At 52.8% G+C, this 14,649-nt stretch overlaps 1 protein-coding gene across 9 annotated transcripts in view; it reads left to right on the forward strand.

Moving 5' to 3' along the window:
- The window catches only part of PTPRF (protein tyrosine phosphatase receptor type F), a 244,718-nt gene that overhangs the window by 208,005 nt on the left and 22,064 nt on the right, over nt 1-14,649 (forward strand). For 6 of the 9 annotated variants that reach the window (XM_058030410.1, XM_058030402.1, XM_058030407.1 and 3 more), the window contains 4 exons: nt 1,278-1,432; nt 4,591-4,706; nt 7,430-7,462; nt 10,319-10,416. In XM_058030410.1, the coding sequence (XP_057886393.1) occupies nt 1,278-1,432; nt 4,591-4,706; nt 7,430-7,462; nt 10,319-10,416 (402 nt within the window). The remainder of the gene's footprint in view (nt 1-1,277; nt 1,433-4,590; nt 4,707-7,429; nt 7,463-10,318; nt 10,417-14,649) is intronic. The other 3 variants (XM_058030405.1, XM_058030406.1, XM_058030409.1) reach the window with 1 other exon arrangement.

The raw sequence follows: 14,649 nt of genomic DNA on the forward strand, positions 1-14,649 counted from the left end.
AGGTTTCACAAAGTGGCAACCACCCCCCACACTTCTTTTCAGAGAGTGGCACCTCTGCTGATAAGTCTGAGGAGAGCAGCTGGGATGCTGAACTAGTGCGTGCTGCCAGAAGGATGTCCCAGATAAGAGCATCTTCTGTACTCCACACATGTTTGAAACCAGCCTGGCTGGGATCAAGGGCACCTGTGAGAGTAGATCAAGATGTGCATTTGTGTGACAGCAGCAGGCTTGATTCTTCCTTTTCTTCTCCTCACATATGTGAAGACATGAAGTGCACATTTAAACTCCAGCCTTAAAGCAGGAGATTTATAGATCCACAGGCACCTCTTCTGTGACCAAAACTCTCTATGGCAGGAGCAGAGCTTTCTAACTCCTTAATGCCTGGCAGCAGGTGCTGCTCAAAAGCCACAGGCACGGAACTGATACAGCTCCGGCTCTCTCTAATAGGTGGAAAGGAGTTGTTTTTGCAGCATTTAACCCTTCTGACCCAGCAGCTCTGCGCTGTGAGGCTGCAACACAGCTCTGTAGGCCTTAGAAACAGCAGCAGAACAGCAGGTGTGGTGTCATTTTTCTGCAGGAAGGGTTTGAGTCTCTGCTGATTCTGTCTAGCTGGTGGGGCTGGAAAGCTGTCCCTTCAGGTTATAAATCACTGGGCTGCCACGTTGCAGAAGGGAAAGGAACCAGTACGAATGAGCCTCTTTCTAAGGTCTGTTTATCAAAGACATCAGGTAGAAAATGTTCCTGTCATTTCATTCCTTTAAGAAAACCCGCCTCACCCAGCAGGGGTTTTCCTAATATAACTCTATCCTGAAGAGATGTGTTGATATCAGCACAGCAGGTATTGTAAACCACTTAGGAATCATCAGCCAGCCTCATTGTGCAATTCTTTGGGATTCAGAAGCTTGTGATTTGGCTCCAAGAAAGTCCAGGGCTGGCAAGGGGCTCTTAGCTGGGCTTCTTGAATTTTGCACCTCCAGGTCGGGTTTGTCAGCCATGAAGTTGCTGGCACTGGAATGTTTCACAGCAGCAGAATTGCTGGCACCCAGAATGTGTCAGGGCAGGCAGAAACTGTTGCCACAGCGTGACCTCCACCGATGCCAAGGGAGGGAGTATCTCTAGGGAGGGAGTATCTTGTGGTGTGTTGCTGGGGTTTGAGAAGTGTGACCATTCTCTGCTAGCCAGCAGCAAGGGGAAACCTCAGCATTTCAGGGATGTAGCTGCTGCTTTAGCATAATGGATGCTTGCTTTTCTCTCCCTCTCCTACCTGTGCTGTTCAGAAGAGATATGCAGCCAGCCCCTACTCGGATGAGATCGTGATGGAAGTGGCATCAGCGAAGCAGCAGGATGAGCCAGAGATGCTGTGGGTGATGGGACCTGTCCTGGCTGTGATATTGATTATCATCATTGTCATTGCCATCCTTCTCTTCAAAAGGTGAGATCCAGTCTGGGACATGGCAGTTATGGCATGAGCACGAGGTGCTGGCACCTTCAGGGCCTTCCAGGTACAGGGTGCTCTGACAGACAGTCCTTGGTGCCATGGGGAGGAGGAAGGTCTCTACCTGGCACAGCAGAAGGCTCCTTTGTAAGAGAGCAGAAGGGCTGGGTCTGCAGAAGGGAGTTAACACCAGCCCCAGGACACAGCTGCTGGGGGCTCTGGAGGATATGAACAGTGGGACAGAAGAGAGCAGCTTTGTCCCTAAAGCCAGTCTGACTGCTCTCTCATCACAACTTGGATTGGCAGCCTTGGGAACTTCTCGGGTACTGTTTCACTGTAGAAATTGCCTGCTTGATCTGTGGGAGCTGCCCTCCCTCCTGTGAATTTTGGCTGAAGAGCATGACCTTGGTGGTGGAAGCAGGGCATGGATGTGCCAGGCTGAAATCAGAGTGGAGCTTTCTTAGGGCCTCGCAGTCCTGACTGCTGGATCAGGACCACCCTCACACTGTGCTCCTGTGGGAGCAGACACCTCCTCCTGCCTGTCACAGCAGTCCTGCTCCAGCTGTAACTGCAGCGTGTGATGATTGTTCATCCTCTGGAGGAGCCATGGGTTGCATTTGCATGTGTTCATGTAGCCTGTTCAATTACAGTAGGTCATTCTCTATCAGCTCAGCTCTGAGGTTCTGCTCCTCCTGGGCTCTCTATTTACATATGTCTCTCTAGCTGGGGAAGGGAGCTGCCTTTGTTGTCTGATTTAATGGAGCTGTGCTGTGCATGTGCAGTCAGTGCCTTTCTGTGTCAGTGATCATCTCCTTTCTTCTGTTCCTGCTTTTCCCTGGATCTAGTAAGCAAGAAAGGTATGAATCCATTTTATCTTTTTGTTTTCCTAAAATTTCAAGTCTATTTCCCTTTTTAAAAATCCAGCCTGAAGCTACTAAGGGGCATCTTTGTTTTTGGGAGTCTGGAGCATGCCAGCCTTAGGAGTTTACAAAGACTTTGTTTCCTCAAAGGTATCAGCGTCCTAGCAGTTGCAAGCCTCTCACAGCTCTCAGGGAGAAGTTCCATCATAAAGACTTCCCAGATTGCTTTTGCAATTAAATTAAAAATCAAAAACCCCCGACAATAACAGCAGTTAGAGGGTTTCCTTTGTTTTCTCAGTCACTTCAGACTGAGAGCTGTTCCCTCAAGAATGCATGTGCATTCCTGCAGTGTCTAATGAGGAAGCTTTGAGGGAATACTGGGCAACTGTAAGAAACAGCATGTTTGCTTGTCTTTAATGAGAGAAAATGGCCCCAGAGGGGATTTCCGTGCCCCATAGAAGGTATTCCCACCTTGCCTTAGCTTTGCCTTGTCCCGGAGTCGTGTGGGTGCATCAGGGAGCTCTGGCCTGCAGTGCCCAGAGCTGGCACCCGTGTCCCTGCTGCATCCTCACCCATGGGAGAGCAGCATATCCTCTTCAGCACCACCCATGTGCCCAGAGTGATGCTGTGGTTTGGCTGTCCAGCCTCTCTGAGGAGGCATTTTCTCCCAAAGGTGTCTGTGTAATACTCACAGTGCCCAGTCTGTAATGGGAATGAATTGAAGCTGAGCAGCAGTGGGTAGCTTGGGATCTGCAGGATGGTTTAGGAGTTTCCCTGACTGGGCTAATGAGGCAGAGATAAAGTTTAATTATGTTCTGTGCCCATTCCCCAAAAAAGATGGCCCAGTTTGCTTGCGGACTGGTACAGAGCAGCACATTGCACATCCTGCTGTGCTCCTGATAGGAGGTTTATTTGTTGGCTGTGTATTCTGCATTCTTTCTGTCAATGCCCTCAGTTTTTCAGCTCTTTTGTCTTGGTCCAGGCAGCTGGAAGGCTTCTGAGATGTTGAGATGCCTCAGAGTAGGGTGAGACTCACAAGCTGGTTCTCTCCAATGAACAGCTCCAGTGTTTGCTGCAGCCTCAGGCTGCAGATGGAGCTCACAGGCTGGGCCACACAAGGAACACACGCAGGTTTCAGTCGTGATTGATGCACTGTGTCTTCTCTAAGTGCCTCTCATTAGTGGCAGCCCAGCATGCCCAGCCTCTGATGGAAGTGAAAGTGCCCTGTGCCTGTGAGAGCATTTGGGATCATGCATGGTTCAGGGTCATTACTATCCAGGGATGCAGCTGCCTTTGTGCAGAACCTGGCAGCCCTTCAGTGTGCTTCCAGGGGCCTCACAAGGAGGACCAAAGCACAGACTGATTGTTGCCATTTGCAGGCTGGTAAATGCGCTAGCGTTTGTGTACAGCAGCAGTGCTGCAGCTCCCTCTCTTCCAGGAAACATCAGGTCAGCAGAGGGGTTCAAGCACAATCCATCTGGGGACTGCAGCCAAAAGACAAAGTCTCTGTGTATTCCTGCATGCTCAGTCTGTTGGCCTGGTGCCAGGGTCAGCACAGGCTCAGATGAGAGAACTGCTGTGCTGCTCCTGCCCAACACCCTCCTGCAGCCCTTGGGTATACTCACCATATTTGTAATCTAGAGCTAGAAGTGGGACCTAGAGATTTGCCAGAAACTCTTCTTGCAGTATTATATTTTCCTTAATATTCACTTGTCCACTTTTTGATTGGATCTGTCCCTGCTTTGTCTGTGAATTCCAGTAAGAGCCTGAGGTGGTGGCATCGCTTGAGGCATAAATATAGCATGAAGAGACAACATTGTATTTTATTGTTCCATTAATACACGCCTTGGGTGCCTTCAACCATTCAAGACATGTATTAATGGCCCAATAAAACACACCCTGAAGAGCCTTTACACTATTATATTACAGCATTCTATATTTAAATATTTCTAATACTTGAAAAAAATTTTATTATATCCTTCCACTACAGGAAATAGTTCCTGTGACAGTAAGAGGAAGCAGTATTTTGCATCTATCTGCATTTTCTGTAATAAATACTGTGCAGAATACCACATTTCAAAACTGCCTCACTAATCAAACATCTGACATTGCTTATATATAATCTTTGCTGTTTCATAGATGGGAAATTGGAGGCACAGAAGATGATATGACTTACCCAGAGCCCCAGGGTGCTCCTGACTGTCTGGGACACAGGCACCCAGACCCCTTCCTAGGGTGATTCATGCCAGTCTCTGCCAGCACTCACCTGCTTGTCTCTGCCCTCTCTGTCCACAGGAAAAGGGCACATTCCCCCTCTTCCAAGGATGAGCACTCCATCGGCCTGAAGGACTCACTCTTGGCCCACTCATCTGACCCAGTTGAGATGAGGCGGCTCAACTACCAGACTCCAGGTAAGGAGCAGCTCATCCCCCTGAATCCTGCTTCCTCTGGTTCCCCTTCTCCATGTCCCCATCCCAGAGGCAGAGTGCAGTCCTTCCCACCCTCCAGGAGATCCACACCTTCTCAGTCACAGTGACACAGAGTGGGCTTTAGACCAAGGATGTCCAAGTATCTCCTCTCTGGGTTGCAAATCCTCCTCCCTGGGCCTGTCACTGCAGGCCCGTGAGGCTGGGGAACCTGGATGGAGCTGGCCTGTTGTGTGGTGTGTGTCAGACACGGTGTGGAGCTCATTACACTTGTCCTGAGCTGGGAGGAGCCTCCATGCAGTTGGGAGCGTGCACACCTGAGCTTCAGTGCTGAGCACAACTGGTGCAGTGTCGGCCACATGGGCTGCATCTGGGGCAGTCAGGAGGTACACAGAGCTCTTACACTGCTGAGGGTGCCCCAGCAGCTTAATTCTGGGATCTTTGGTGTGCTGACTCTCCTGCTCTGCTCAGCTAAGGGTCAAGACAAGAGCTCCCTGCAGACTACAGTGCTCTGCAGCCAGTGCTGTGGCCCAATGAAGGACTCTGCTGATCATGGTGGTCTCAGTGCAGAGGATGTTAGTTCAGTAAAAGCCATTCTCTGCATGCTACTTTCACTGGCCTGGGATGCCTCAGGCTGTAGCTTTGCCAGCTCATGGAGGCAGCTGTACTTCACACTGCAGAAAGGTCTTGTGCTGCTGCTTTGTGTCTGCACATCTCTGATGGCACCGCAAGCACAGTACCTGTCATTGTAGTGATCAGAGACAGGCTCTGCCCTGACTCGTTCAGAGCCTTTCAGAGAGTCCAAGTCCTAGATGAACTGAGGGAGCACTTGGGCTTTTGTGTTGGAGGGAGCAGTTCAGCAGCAAATGAGGCACATACAGTTCTGTTCTAACTTGCAGCTCCTCCTGGTCTCTAACCTACTTTCCTTTTCCTCCTGCTGCTCATTCATCTAAGGGCTTTCATCTAATAGGAGAGTTTTGAAGGGGCCATTTCCTGATGTAAAACTGCTGTGTCTGGCAGGGGGAGCAAGAACAGCCTTTCCTGTTGCCACTCACAGCAGTCTGGCTCACATCTGGGGTGAGCTACACCAGCACATCTTTTTCTGTGCCAGGGCAGCTGTCAGGGGTCTGTCGTTAGTGCATCTCCCAGGCAGAACCAGTGGCAGATCTCACGTGTGGGCAGCAGCAGAGCTGGCACATTAATTGGTCACAGCACACACAGGATGGTGTCACAGCATGGGAGGGAAATGCTGTGGGGAGCAGGGAAGGCACGTGTGCCAGAGGAGGAGCATCTCAACAGGCAGATCACCAGGAGCAGCACTAGGGAGAGGGTCACACGCAGTCACCAGCAGCATGCGGCTTCTTGAGGAGGAGCACAGTGTTAAAACAGGGACAGCTGTGCATGAAGACAGGCCTCTGTGACATGTCTCCATGTGGGTACAAAAGCCATCTTTGCTGTCTGCTTGTGGTTTGCATTGTGTGAAGAATTGTGACAAGTTGGGCTTGCTCCCACCTTCAGAGAGGTCAGGGTGTTTGCATCAAGGGTGTCCCTTGCTATACCTGTAGCAAGGTTCAAGAGCTGCCATCAGAGAGACAGGGAGCCAGGAAATTTCCTTTTCCTGTCTGTGAGTGAGGATAAGCCAAAGATGCTGCTCATTTGTTAAGTTTGCAGAGCTCTCTGGAGAGACAAAACCAAGCCAGAGTGTTCAGTTCACTCGAGACAGCAGCAGGACCCTGGGATACTGCCAGGCACTGCTCCCCCACCAAGAGACAGCACTCTGTCCTCCTCCCCTTTCCCTCCTGCATCCCTTGTGAGTCTCTGAGGAGTGGAAGGGGGTGTTGTGCAGCTTGAAGTGACTGTTCCACTCCTGACGAGCTTGTCCTCGTTTAATGAGGCGCATAAAAGCCACCAAGCCCAGTGGGCCCAAGCTGCTGCCCCTGTCACCCGATGGAGGTCAAGGCAGTGCTGTGAGGATGCATTGACAAGAGGTGCTGGCCACCAGCCCTGGTAGTTGGTCTCCCTGCTGGAGCTTGCTGAGCAGGGAAAACTTGTTTAATGCATAATTAATTGGTCTACTGTTATTAAATATTAAGCTTTTCATTTTTGTGGTTTTTACTTCAGACAAGGGTTATTCCCCACTGCTGGCCGCCCTGTACCAATGTACTGCCGTGCCAAGTCACTGAGAGGATACAGGCCTGGGCAGTGTCCCAGTACACCATGAGAGGAGACTGAGTTGTGCTGCTGATGAGCTGTGAGCGAGCTGGAGGATCAGGGGCACTGAGCAGAGGTGGCTGGGGCTGAGTGCTGTCCCCTGGCCACCGAGTAGCACAGGTGCCCCCTGTACCTGCCATCTGCTGGCCCTTGCAGTCTTCCCTGGGGCATGGCACTGGGGCCAGTGGTGTGCAGTGAGAAATGTAGCTCTGTGTCACATGAAGGCCTGTGGACTCACTGCCTTGCAAGTAGCTCCAGGTGTTTGCCAGTGTCAGGGGCAGCACTGGCCAGAGCCAGCAGCTGCTGTGTAACAGCCAGGTGCAGAGCAGCCCCAGGGCCAGGCAGCCAGTCCTGTGCTGGAGGGAAGCTCCCAGTGCTGTGGTATATGGTGCTTTCCTTTTCATCTTCATCTCGTTGTCTTTCCATCTCTGAACCTCTGCAACAATGACTAAAGGCTAATGGGATTTCTGTTCTTGCCCCATTTCTTTTCTTTGCAGGTGCCAGTGTCCCCTGTTGCCCGAATATCTCAAGTTAGTTTTAACTCCTGTTTTTATCTTTCGACACCTTTTGCTTTTTCTTTCCCTTTCTCTCTCATATCTGTATTTTTTGTTTCAATGTCATGAAGATCACCTTCACTCACAGCAGACTGTAAAATGGCAGTGATTCACTTTCTGACATGATGTGTGGGGCCAGGCTCGGTACTGCTCGCACGGCACTACAGCAGCTCACTGCAGGACAGTGCAGAAGGGAAGGTCCCGAGTCATGGGCTGCCAGGAGGCCTCTGCAGCAGCCCTTTCCCTGCTCTCCAGCCTCCTACCCCCTCAGGGTGGTAGGCCAGGCTCTGCCATGGTACCAGGCCAGCAGCTGGCCCTGCATGGGGACTGATAACCTTGGCCATTCTGGAGGGAGCCACCAGCTAAAAATCCCAGATGGACAAATCGAAGTGGGCTCTTCAGTGGTTGAACACACTCTCTTCCTACCTTGGGCAAACTGGTTTCCCTAGGCTGGGTCACCTCTGTCACAGACAGAACACATGACAGACAGACAGGTCTCTGGACTGCCTGAGTTTGGGTACCAGAATCCCAGGCACAGAGGAGGCGCTTACTGCTCTAGCAGCTTGGATGGAGTAGTACCAGCCTGCAGATAAAAGTGCCCCCTTATCACTTGTCTTCTGAGCTCAAGTTCATCCTCAAGCAACCATAAAAGCGTGGCCACCCTGCCCTGGGATGTACAGGCATCTGTGTATGCACACAGGAATGGGAGATGTGGGATAAATACTTCCCCTGGGAGCAGAGCCAAGGGCTTTGCCATGTGTCCCTGCAGGCATTGTGAGACCTCTGAGCGTTTCTGGCCTTGTGGTGAGCTCACTGTCCTCTTGCAAGAGCAATTGGAAGAGCTTGTGGAAGTCCTGGCAGTGTGTACAAATCTCCATCTTGCCCTGCACTGTCAGTGGCTGTTTTTCTAGGTTCACCATAATGGGATTCCAACCACCTCTTTCTCCCCACCTGCTCTTGCAGCTCTTTTGTTGCTGCAACACTTCTCTGGCTGACAAAACACGAGTTTGGAGAGACCACTTTGTGTTTCTCAGCAGAGATGAGGCTCTGCAGCTCTGCTATGGTCCATGGCTCTACTGTACTTCGTACATAACCGTGTTGGAGAAGCACATACTGTGGCTGTGTTCCAGTCTCCTTGTCCTTCCTGTCCCACTCTTCTGTCTTGGTGCCACACTGTTCTCATCCTTCAGTTGCTCGTGAGTGGCAGCTCTGCAAAGGCTGCTCCTCAGCTACAGCCTCAGAGATCTGGCATGAGTGAGGAATTTGTGCCAAAACCAGCATCATCTCTGTCCCTTTGAGGGCTTGCTCAGCCACCTCGGGGATCCTGATGGGTGAACTGGCAAACAGGACCATCTGCAGGAGGACCTCAGCACAAGGCAGAATAGGGGTATTTCCTTCTCCACCTGTCTGTGTGTTCTCAGGCCATCCATGGATAGCTGTGCACTGCCGAGCGATGGCAGGGTGAGTGTGTGTTGGATTGGGTCTTGCTGTGTGCAGTGGTGTCAGATGTTTTATGCAGAGGTCTGAGGGTAACACTCCCGTTATCACCTTGTGACTTGTCACCACCGTGTGAAATGTGTGTACCCAGCCTGGAGACTGCTCCATCACCTCTGTGGCCCATCACTGCCATCTGTGGCAGTGTTCAGCCTCCTGAGCAATTGAGAAGCTTCTGGCTGTGCTCCAGCCTGTCTCCCTGGATGTGAGTCAACAGCTTCAGCCTATTAATAATCATCATTAGCCATGTGGGGTTTCTGGGAAACCCATAGAGCAGCCGATGGAGTCACGAGCTTGGGATTTGGATGACGTTTCAGAATCACGTTCCTGCCAGTTCAACATCTCAGCATCAGAGAAGGAGGTTGTGGTGGTTAAGCTCTGAGTTCCAGGGCCTCAGGAGGGCTCCTCCCAATCCCACATGCACACCCCCACAGTACCTGTCCTATGTGTGGCATCTGTGGGATCCCTTCCTCTGGGCCTTTCTGCTGAGCAGGGCTTTAGCTGTGCCCGGGATGAGCTGTGATGTTGCGTCCCTGGTTTAGGCAGGGCAAGACTTCTGCCATGGCTTGGGCTACATCCCAGCTCGCAGCAGCCTCCCAGAAGCTGCTGGAGGGCACATCCCTGCCCATGTGCCTTGCATGAGCCAGCCCAGAGGAGCTGGATTTTGGGCCCTGGAGCAGGCTCTGCCTCTGGAGCATCACTGAAGAGTTATGCAGCTGTGGGCAGAGCTGCTCCTCAGCTTTCAGAACACTGTACAATGTCCTACCAGGGAATGATCCATTCTTCTGTGGGGCCCTTTGCATCCTTCTCTAATGCCCCGGGGACTGTGACAGCATCTGGCTACCCAAAAAGCTGTGCCCATGCAGTGCAGAGGATTCACTGCAGGTCTGGCAGTTTCTTTGTGGCTAATGCCATTGTTAGGGGCAATCAAGAGAATCAGCCCTTGGCAGTGGGAGCACCAGTGTGTTCAACTTCAGCCCATGCAGGAGCCCGGGAGGCGCAGTGACAGCAGTGACAGCGCGTCCGCGGCCCGTTCCTGCCAGGGCTGGCCGAGCCCTGCCCGCTGCGTGGCCTGCTCAGTGTGCCCGTGGCTGCACTGTCCGAGCATGCTCACCCGCCATGCCCATCCTGCACATCACCTTTGTGTTCTGTCCGCGCCCCGGGACTGCCGCATGCCCTCAGCTCCCCTCCATCCCGCCGGCGCTTCCATGGTCACACGTGTCCGCCTGCGCCCACCGCGGGGTTTGCTGTGCCCGTGCTCTGCTGAGCCCTCCGCGGCCGTGCAGAGCCATAACTGTTCTCCTCTCCTCTCCCTCCTCCCTCCTTGTCTGCTTACAGGCATGCGTGACCACCCCCCCATCCCCGTGAGCGACCTGGCTGACAACATCGAGCGCCTCAAGGCCAACGATGGGCTGAAGTTCTCCCAGGAGTACGAGGTGAGCCTGACAGCGGCACGGGCGGCACGGTGCAGTGGTGCTGGCCAGGGCCCCAGCAGAGAGGGCCTGGTGAGAGCTGAGCTGCGCTTCCCTGCAGCAATGCTGTGTGGTCAGTCCCCATGCCAGCCCTGGGAGCCTGCCAGCTCTCCCTGCCGGCCCCACGGTGGTGGGAACTCGCCCTGAGCAGTTGAAGCGTGGCTGGTACAGGGAGAAGGCCTTGCAGGAGAATGCACAGCAGCCTGCCATGTTGCCACCATGGTTAAAGTCTTAGGAGTGAATGGGAGCTCATGTCTGCCTACCCGGACTGCCACTGATTACTTTGTTCTGCTCTGTGAGGGCTGCACTCCATCCAGGTTGGCTGATGTATTTTGGTCTGCAGTATGTGTGCCCATTCACTTCCATCTGTGTTCAAAGCTTTGCTCTCTGCACCATCCTCTGCTGCCAGCAAACATGCCTTGTGAGTTTTCATTCCTGCTTTCCCCAGCTAATCTCCCACTGGACTGTGCTGGCATTAGCCTGTGCTGTCCAGCATCAATGCTCATAGAAACTCTGCTAGTGTCCCACTGCCCTGGAGTAGTCCAAGCTCCCCTCCTGCACAGAGCTTTCTGTGCCTGTGACCTGAAGTCATGAGCTGCAAACCTGCCTGCAGTTCTGGATCGTGCTGCCATCGTTGTCCATGTCTCTGGTGCAGCCCCTGGGTAGGTCCTGCCTGCATCCACCACGATTGTGCCTCTGCTCACACACACAGGCATGTGCTGGGTGCTTGGGGAGCCCCTCCACTGCCCCTCTCTCAGCCCAGCTTCCTCCAGCCCTGCCCTGTCCTCTCTGAGAGCAACTTGCCAAAGGGAGGGAATGTGGAGGGAAAGGGGCTGACCTACCTGAGGGCTGCCTCACCTTTTTTGACGCTCTCCAGGCTGCGTGATTGGGTTGCAACTGTTTAAAATTGGGAAAAGTTCCTCTGCAGCCATGAGAGCAGGAATGGCAGGATGATGTTTTGCTGTGCTTATATGCAGAGCCCTCTTGAGCTGCAGGGGACTTGTAAATAAAACCCCCACTAAAGAGGGAATAAATTTGGGAAGTGTTCTTTGCATGTGTTATCACTTCTGTTTGAATTGTTATCTGCCTGTGCCTGTGGCCACCCCTTCCTGCACCGTACCTACACTGATTTATGAGATGAGATCAGAGCATTTGCCCACAAGGTAGGATTATATATGCCAGGAAAGGGAAAGCAGATCTCAGTGTTGAGAAGGTAAGAGACAAATTCCAGCTAGTTCAAAGGGTGTGCTGCATGTATCTGAGGAAGGCACAGAGCTCTTTTTTTGCTTTGGGATGCCAGGTGGAGGGTCTTGGCATCTCTGTGCATTTACTGTCTGAACCAGAGAGATGAGCTACAGCATTACATTGTGACTTGGGAAATATTTAAAGGAGTAACATGCTTCCCTTGCAGTTACCTGTGTGCTCATGTGTGTCCTGCCTGTGGAGCCAAAGTGTGCAGTCATATCTGTCTGCCTTGGGCTTTTTGTTACCAGTCCAACTGGAATGTTAAGCAGGGCTGTCCACTCTGCCACAGGCAGGCTGTGGTTCTGCTGCACAGTGGGGATTCAGCAAGATCCAGTGTCTCTGCACTCCCATCCTCACATTAGGCCTGTGCTCAACAGAGCCTGCAGCATAATACTGAGCTGTGGGAACTGTTTTTGAAAAAATGAGCATTAAATAAATTCTCTTAGCTGCTTTCATGAGCCTCTCTCTTCTCATTTCTCTTTCTTTAGAATATCATGGCTGGTTGAGAGCACCAATCAGTTGTACTTCTCATGTTGAAGCAGCTATTAAGTAGCTGATTGTTGCACATAATTTTTTTCCCCTGGATTCTGCTGTGTTTGACTCCTCATCATCAGAAAATTGCTGAACATGACAGGGTTGTAGAGTGTGTGACACTAGGACAGACCCAAAAGCAGAAGGGGTTGCACCTTGTTGGCATGTGGGGATCAGTGCAATCATTTCCCATTTGAAATGCCAGTGAGAAGAATCCTGGACTGAGTTTGAAGAGAGCAGCAGCTGCCTGTGCAGGGCTGCTGTGGCAGCAGGTCTGCTCTCATCCTGGTCGCTGTGTGTGTGGGTTTGGCAGGGCAGCAGCTCCCTTTGATAGCAGGGCTGCAGGGCAGGACAGGCGTGGTGTGTGCTGCTGACTAAGGGAATAATCTGCAGAGTGGGTGTGGAAAGAGCAGAGGTGGGAGGGGGAGCAGCCCCTGTGGGAGCCCAGGAGACAGGAACCACACCTCAGCACATGCTTGCATTTGCAGTGAGCATTGATACTGTCCCAGTGCTCACCCTGGGGCTCTGTGAGCCCCAGACCTTACCCAGAGCTGAGTGGTGACCCAGTGCTTTGAGAAGTGAAGGCCCTGCCCCTGTTCCCCCTGGCATAATGGTGCTGCCAGAATGGGCATAGCACAGCTGAGCAGGGAGACACAGGGGAGGAAGGCATGGCAGGTGAGCCCCCAAGGCCCATTTGCTGTTTGATTGTGCTTTGAAATAGTTGCATTTTAAGTGTTTTTGTAGAGCAGCCTGTCAGCCTAACATCTCTGTGGGGTGCAGGGCTGTTTATAGATGGCTCACATTCCAGGAGCAGTGGCACCACAGGCAGAGAGCAAATATTTAACAGCACTTTTAACCATTGAGGCCAGCTGGCCTAGAGCCATCAGTCTGGCACTTGCCTCGGCTGTGCAAGCAATAGCAGGGTAACCTAGACACAGGTGACATGAAACAAGACCTGTCAGCACCTCCCCACATGCCTGGGAAGGGGGCAGGAAGGGTGGCAGAGATTTCTCACAGCCATCTGACCTCTATTCCCACAGTGAGAGAACAAATAATATTGCTCACACCAGTGTGCCAGCCTGCCTGGCCGTGCAGCTCATGTGACAAAGCCAGCACAGAGCAAGCTGAGGGCTGGCTGCAGTGAGCAGGCTCATGACTGTGGGTGAGCCCTCACCCCTGGCACCTGGGAGCCGTCCCAGCTGTACCTCCTGGTGCCCCTGGTGCTGCAGGAGAGGCTGAATTGCAGCTGCTGGGAGCTGAGCCGTGTGCAGGCACAGTTCAGTGCTGCCATCTGCTCTGGCACAGGGCAGAGCACAGAGCACAGCCCCACCACGCTGCACAGGCAGGCAGCAAGCTGGGGAGCAGGGCACCAGGGTCTGGCAGCTGCTGCTGGCCTGGCTGCACCAGGAGAGTATTTCATTTTTAGTGCACAGTGAAAGCTGCAGCGAATTTACAGTGTGGGATTAATGGAATTAGATAAGTAGAAGGAAGGCTGAGCCCCTGACTGTGGATGTGCAGGTGGTGGCAGGCGCTGCCGCTGTGTTGGAGCTCCTCCTGTGGGCACCTTCCCACGCTGCAGCCTGTGCTCCCGGGGCAGGATCCCCTGCCTGGTCGGCGCCCACACGCCGCACCTCACGCTCCTGCCGTGGGATCCACCAAGCTGGGCCTTGCTGTCCCCTTTGGTGCTGTTAGCAAACACAGGGCAGGCTGGCTCCAACCAGCACTGCTTCCTGCTCTCTTGTAATGCCTTAGATCCTGCATCACCTTCCCAGAGGATTTTTCCTTATTCCTTTCCAAAATGCATCCTGAGGCTATTGCCCCTCATGTCCATCCAGTGTGTGGCCCCCAGGAGCAGAGCAGAGCAGGTGATGAGAGCCTGGCAGTGTGGCACTGCCTGGCATGTTAGCTCTTAGTAATCTTTAGGTTGTGTGAGATTTCACTGTGCTCCTGCTTCCTAGTGTGGTAGGGAGGCTGCAGACCTTTCCTCACAGTTTCCTGTGGAGAGAAGTACTGGTGGTTTCCCCAAACCCTGTATTCACTTCCATTTCCCATAAAGCCTCTGAGGACACTGCACCTCCCGTGCCTGCAGCCCTGGCAAGGCAGGTCAGGTAGCAGCAGAGGTGCTTGGGTCCCTGGGGCCAGTGAGCCCAGGAGGATCAGGGAGGCACCCAGGGAGCCTTGGTTTAATGGCTTGCTGGGTTTAATGGCTCATTGGAAGCTGCCTGGCAGGCACAGGGTGCTCACCTTCCAGTAATAAGAATAATAAGGCTGCAGTGCTGCCAGCCATTGATTCAGAGGCACATTATGTCCTCATTTGAGGCGTGGTGCAGATTGACAGTGGTCAATGCTCCTGTAATGTGGTTGATTTCACAGGAGGACAGGAAGCACTCACTGCCTGTGCATCTTTCTGTCCCCGTGCCC

This window comes from Melospiza georgiana, chromosome 9, assembly GCF_028018845.1.
Source record: "Melospiza georgiana isolate bMelGeo1 chromosome 9, bMelGeo1.pri, whole genome shotgun sequence".
In the NCBI taxonomy this organism is placed as follows: Eukaryota; Metazoa; Chordata; class Aves; order Passeriformes; family Passerellidae; genus Melospiza; species Melospiza georgiana.